This window comes from Echinops telfairi, unplaced genomic scaffold (assembly GCF_000313985.2).
Source record: "Echinops telfairi isolate 266 unplaced genomic scaffold, ASM31398v2 ScPeMD7_7;HRSCAF=31, whole genome shotgun sequence".
NCBI lineage: Eukaryota > Metazoa > Chordata > Mammalia > Afrosoricida > Tenrecidae > Echinops > Echinops telfairi.
Genome location: NW_022103904.1, coordinates 24,799,546 through 24,805,163, shown reverse-complemented (window position 1 = coordinate 24,805,163; position 5,618 = coordinate 24,799,546). Strand labels below are relative to the sequence as shown.

The 5,618-nt window shown below is 45.7% G+C and overlaps 1 protein-coding gene and 1 non-coding gene across 2 annotated transcripts in view; one reads left to right on the top strand and one right to left on the bottom strand.

Annotated features, from left to right (window-relative positions):
- The window catches only part of FSD2 (fibronectin type III and SPRY domain containing 2), a 36,270-nt gene that overhangs the window by 22,994 nt on the left and 7,658 nt on the right, over window positions 1-5,618 (bottom strand). The window contains exons 4-5 of the mRNA XM_045286321.1: window positions 5,357-5,379; window positions 4,087-4,208 (exon numbers count right to left, since the gene is read on the bottom strand). Coding sequence (XP_045142256.1) covers window positions 4,087-4,208; window positions 5,357-5,379 — 145 coding nt within the window. The remainder of the gene's footprint in view (window positions 1-4,086; window positions 4,209-5,356; window positions 5,380-5,618) is intronic.
- On the top strand, window positions 2,358-2,464 carry LOC115868162. Its single transcript, XR_004045449.1, has one exon. It is a non-coding gene; the product is annotated as a U6 spliceosomal RNA (small nuclear RNA).

The following is a 5,618-nucleotide window of genomic DNA, read 5'->3' as shown; positions in this document are numbered from 1 at the left end:
ATGTCCGATACCAATCTATAAAGTCCTCTTCAGACTCATGAAACACATGCAATGACGCCAAATGTAGAAGATCACAGGCCAGTGGGTAGAACGTCTTTGGATCCAGTGTTATTGGACACATCTCAGCGCTGGCAGGGGTCTCTGCATTGGAAACATCTCAGCACTGGCAAGGGCCTCTGCATCAGGGTGGGTCCATGTCTTGTCAGCTGCTATGTCTCCCAGGGAGACTCCCAGGGAGTGTAAGAGAGTCTCCCACCTCCAAGAAGGAAATACCAGATTTCCCAGAATTCTCAGGAGAAGACCATGCCCACACAGAAGCCTCATTGGCTATGATCCAATTGACAGACTAGATTCCACCCCTTCACTCGTAATCCTCTCAAATTGACACCAGATTAGGTGACTACCTCATTACCCTCCTTAGGAGGCAACTGAGGTGTGGTAGCTACATAATCTGTTGTCAATTTGAGACTATTAAGAGTGAAGGGGTAGAGTTTAGACTGTTAATCAGGTCACAGCTTGATGACCTCATTTGGAGGCGCTAAGGAGATAAATAGCTCATTGGAGGTGGGACACACACTCACTCCCTGCGAGACATCCCTGTTGACAAGCCACATGGAGCTAAGCTGATGGTAGTCAGGACCCTGGAGCTGGAGGAACCACATGAAGAACCAGGCCACCTCTAAGATGCTTCCATCACCACTGGATCCAAAAGACTTTCCACCCACTGGCCTGTGATCTTCCTGAATTCGGCATTATTGCATGGCTGCATGAGTCTGAAGAAAAATTTATAGACTGGTATCAGAGCTCTTAAAATAATCCATACATCCATTATGTCAAGCACATTTGAACACATGCTGCCATCATCATTTTCAAAACATTTTCTTTCTACTTGAGCCCTTAGTATCAGCTCCTCCCACTTGATAAATTAGAAATTATTATTATTTTCATATCTTACACTGTCTGCTGTCTCCCTTCACGTATGTTTCTGTTGTTCATGGTGGGGGAGCATTTTATGTTGATCATTGTGATCAAAGGTTCTCCCCTTTCTCCCCCACCTCCCCCTACCCTTATGGTATCGCTACTTTCATGATTGTTCCTGAGGGGTTTATCTGTCCTGGGTTCTGTGTCGAGAGCTCTTTTCTGTAGCTCCGGTCTAGCTGGGTTTGTAAGGTAGAAGTGGGGATCCACAGGGTTTTCATTGGCTGATTTTTAGATGTAGCTTGTCGGACCTTTCTTCTTTGTCTGCCTTAGTCTGAAAGTGCCTCAGAAACCTGTCCAGCATCCCAGCACCACACATCTATCTCCATGGACAGATAGACGGAGGTTGTGCAGGGGTGCAGTGGCTGGAAATGAACGGCAGGTCCCCAAACAACCAGACCTGCTTCTCTGGGTGGTGCTCTCCCAACTACTCTGTGGGGTAAAGGTGAGGCTGGCTGCTCCGCTAAATAGTTACAGTTTAGGATACCCTATGGAGGGCCACGATGAGTTGGAATCAACTCAAGGGCAGTGGGTTTGGTTTTTGGTTGGTATTCTAGGACAGGAACAGGACCATCCAATTGGCACCCACAGCTCAGTGAAATCTTTCTTAGACCCCATGATTCTAAGAGCGGTGTCAAAGACTTTTATTTTTCAAATAAGGATAATAATGGTGAAAAATCTAGAAATATCATGTGGGAATATAAATTCTTTATTGGTTTAGTTGTGAGGATTTTGATATTCTTGACATTGAGTTGTAATCCATATGGAAGGTTGCCATTTTCGGCAAACATTGACAAGTAAATATGTTAAGGTACTTATATGTAATATAATATTTATGCTGCCATTAAAATCATATTGGAGAAGAATTTATCTGTGTGAGAATATATTCATTATGGCTGCTTGTTGGGGGCGGGGGGATTACAAAATAGCCCAATCCCATTTTTATTTAAAAAATCTAGGCAAAGTAAAATACTGAAATGATATAGACAACATTGTTTACAATTATGTTGGGTGTTGGTGAGGAAGAAAAAATGAGTCAAGGAAATCTGCATCTAGTATCATTCTATGAAGTCATAACAGTAATATTTGCTGAAGGAAACGGAAGAGACGATGACACAAGAGAGCCAAACAGAAAATGTCAAGATGCAGCTCAAGCAGGCAAAACTAAACTTTATAATGAAATATGCAAATCTCTGGAGGTAGAAACCAAAAAGGAAGAACATGCTCAGCATATCTTAAGCTGAAAGGACTGAAGAAAAAATTCAAGCCTTGAGGGGCAATATTGAAGGAGTCAATGGGCAAAATATTGAACAATGCAGAAAGTATCAAAAGAAGATGGAAGGAATACAGAGTCACTGAACCAAAAAGAACTAGTTGGTGTGCTCGCTTCGGCAGCACATATACTAAAATTGGAATGATACAGAGAAGATTAGCATGGTCCCAGCACAGGGATGACACGCAAATTCGTGAAGTGTTCCATATTGAGAGGAAAAAAAACTAGTTGGTATTCAAACATTTCAAGTGGTAGCATATGATTGAGAGTGATGGTGCTGAAGGAAGAAGTCCAAGCTACGCTGAAGGCGTTCCCAGGCTCCAGGAATTGACAGAATACCAATGAAAATGTTTCAAAAGGCCGATGAAGTACTGGAAGCGCTCATTCACCTATGCCAAGAAATTTGGAAGACAACTACTTGGCCAACTTACTGGAAGCGATCCATATTTGTACCCATTCCAAAGAAGAATGACCCAACAGAATGCAAAAATTATAGAACACTATTATTAATATCACATGCAAATACAATTATGCTGAAGATAATTCAACAGTGATCTTTAATATCACAACAGTACATCGAGAGAGAGCTGCAGAAATTCAAGCTGCATCCAGAAGAGTTTGTGGAACAAGGGATATCATTTCTGGCACCAGATGGATCTTGGCTGAAGAAGAATCTATCCATTTGAATTATGGTTCTAGCAAAAAATATTGAAAGCACCATGGACAGCCCAAAGAAAAAGCAAGTCTCTCTTGGGAGAAGTACAGCCAGAATGCTCCTTAGAAACGAGGTTGGTGAGACTGTCCCACCTACTCTAGACATAGCATCAGGAGAGACCAACCCTGGACAAGGACATCGTGCTAGGGAAAGTAGAAGGGCATCGAAACAGAGGAAGACCCCAAGCAGATAGAATGGCACAGTGGCTTCAACAAGGGGCTCAAACATAACACCCGTTGTGCGGATGGCGCAGGAAGGGCAGGGTTTGGCACTGTCGTACTTGGAGTCAGTCACTGTGGGTCAGAACTGACTTGAAGACACCTGGCGACACCACAACCTACTACCATGCGCCGTGCTGTACCTAGATGACTTCCTTTAACTCTCACCGCATTCCACGAGGCATTATTGGCTTCCTTTTACCAAGGCCCACAGCGGTGTGGCAAGTAATCCAAAGTCAGAGCTGGAGATGGCCCAGCTGGGATTCTCAGTCGGCTCGCTCTACTATTCAGCCTCCCAGGCAAGCCAAAAGCGTGTGATCAGCTGGCCTCCCTCCCTCCTTGTGCTCATGCAGAACAGAAGAGAGAGACTACATGGAAGGCAAATGCTTGCTAGGGGTCAGTCCAGAAGTAGGGCAAGTGCTTATGAAGCTGGGAGGGTGGCAAATGCAGTCTGTTCAGGCTGTTTGGGACTAGATAGTGCCATTCTGAACAGTGAAATCCGTGCTTCCCTCCGGAGGGTGACCTCTGTTCTAACCCTTGTAAGCCATCACAATGAAAGCATGCTCTACAGAGGGGGAAGAAAGACCCCAATTTGTTCTTAAAATGCTATCATTTCTTTAGCCATTATAATTTTTTTATTAGCACTCGGGGAAATCTGAACTTGCCATGATGTATGTACCTGGGCAGAGTTTCTGTGTGGGGGCGTGCAAACAGTTAACAAGCTTAGTTGCTAACCAAGAGGCTGCAAGTTTGATTCCACCCAAAAGTACCTTTAAACATATCAGCCCTTGAAACTCTTATGGACGTACAGTTCTACTCAGATACAGATGGGCTTCCTAGGAGTCCAGAGTCAACTGGATGGCAACTGGTTTGGGTTAGAGGCACACAGGTAAGCTAGGCACCTGGGATGGTGTTGATGGAATCCATCAGCTGCTCCACGTCTGAGAAGTCCAAGGTTTGGTCTTCAAAGTCAGGCTGGGCAGAAAGGTCCACATCTGTTTTGGTTTTCAGAAACTTCCCAAGTCTATTCGTGTAAAAAGACACAGCACATGGAGGAAGGGGCGTTTTCTGTAGGGTGTGTCTATAGGCTGGGTCATGGGGAGGCCAGGGAGAGGACCACTTCCATGCACTTTTATTTCTCTACTTTCACAAGCTGTAGCTTTCTTCCACCATCTGCTTTGTGGACTGACCTAGAAGGTCATCAATGTGGATGAATGGGGTTAGTTTGATCCTCTTTTGAGGGGAAGGGGGGCAGAGCATAGATAAGGTTGTGTGGCGGGGTTCCATCCATGAGCTTCAGAATTACACTCTCTGAAAAATTCCCGAGCTTTCCACATGGCCAAACAAACCAGCAAAAACCCCCACTGCCCTTGAGTCAATTCCACCTTAGAGTGATCCTGTCTTGGGTTTCTAAGGCTGTGAATCTCACATCTTTCTACACGGAGCAGCTGGAGGGGTTGAAGTGCCAACCATGCCGTTAGCAGCCTAAAGTGTAGCTTACCAGCCCCAGGGCTCCTTTCCTCATGGCTGGCCACAGAGTAGGGCTCTGGGGCTCCTTGGCCCTACTTCCTCAGCCAGAGGGTTTGCAAGTGGTAGAAGCAGCATTCGAAACCAGACCTGTCTTTTGCCCCGGCCCATCACTTAACCCTTGTATCTTTACCTTCGAGGTTCGTGCTGCTCTACAACCATCGCCCTATTAACTTATCACAAGATTGGCTCTGTAGATGAGGAAGGTGCGCTCTGACCTGAGTTGATGTGTCCTAGGTCCTAGGGCTAGCAGGATTAGACAGACCTGTAGTCTGCCTGACTCTAACACATGTGCTTTCTGAGGTCCCACAGTCTGGGTCCTGGCAAAAAGCAGGCCCTAAAGGGAGGATCTAGGCAGTCACAGCCTCTGCAGATACAGTTTCCTCCGAGGTGAGCCAGGACCTTGTGGAGGAGAGCTGGCTGCATCCTGCCATACGTTCCCGTCCGGCCCTGAGGTTCTCACATTCGAGACCAGCAGATCCTGTGACCCCATGCCCCTCGCAGAAGCCTCCAGTCCAAAGGCAGCGCTATTTTACTCTTAGGGCCAGACACAAATGTGGAAGCTGTAATCATATAGCAAAGTGAAGCTGAGTCTATTCAGACATCCGGAGGCTGGGGGCCCAGAAAAATGAACAAAAGTCTTACCTGTCGGCCATTATCACGGCATCCTACAATGGAAGAGAAGAGGACGTGCGTTACATTGTTTGGGGAAATAAATGTTCTTCCTCAAATTTGAGGGTATTATAAGCATCTTTAAAAAACAACAAAACCAGACCCCCTTGCAGAGGGGTCTCAGGGAGGAGACGAGCCAGTCAGGGGGCGATGTAGCAACGATGAAAAATACAACTTTCCTTTAGTTCCTAAATGTTTCCTCCCCGCTCCCACTATCATGATATGAATTCTACCT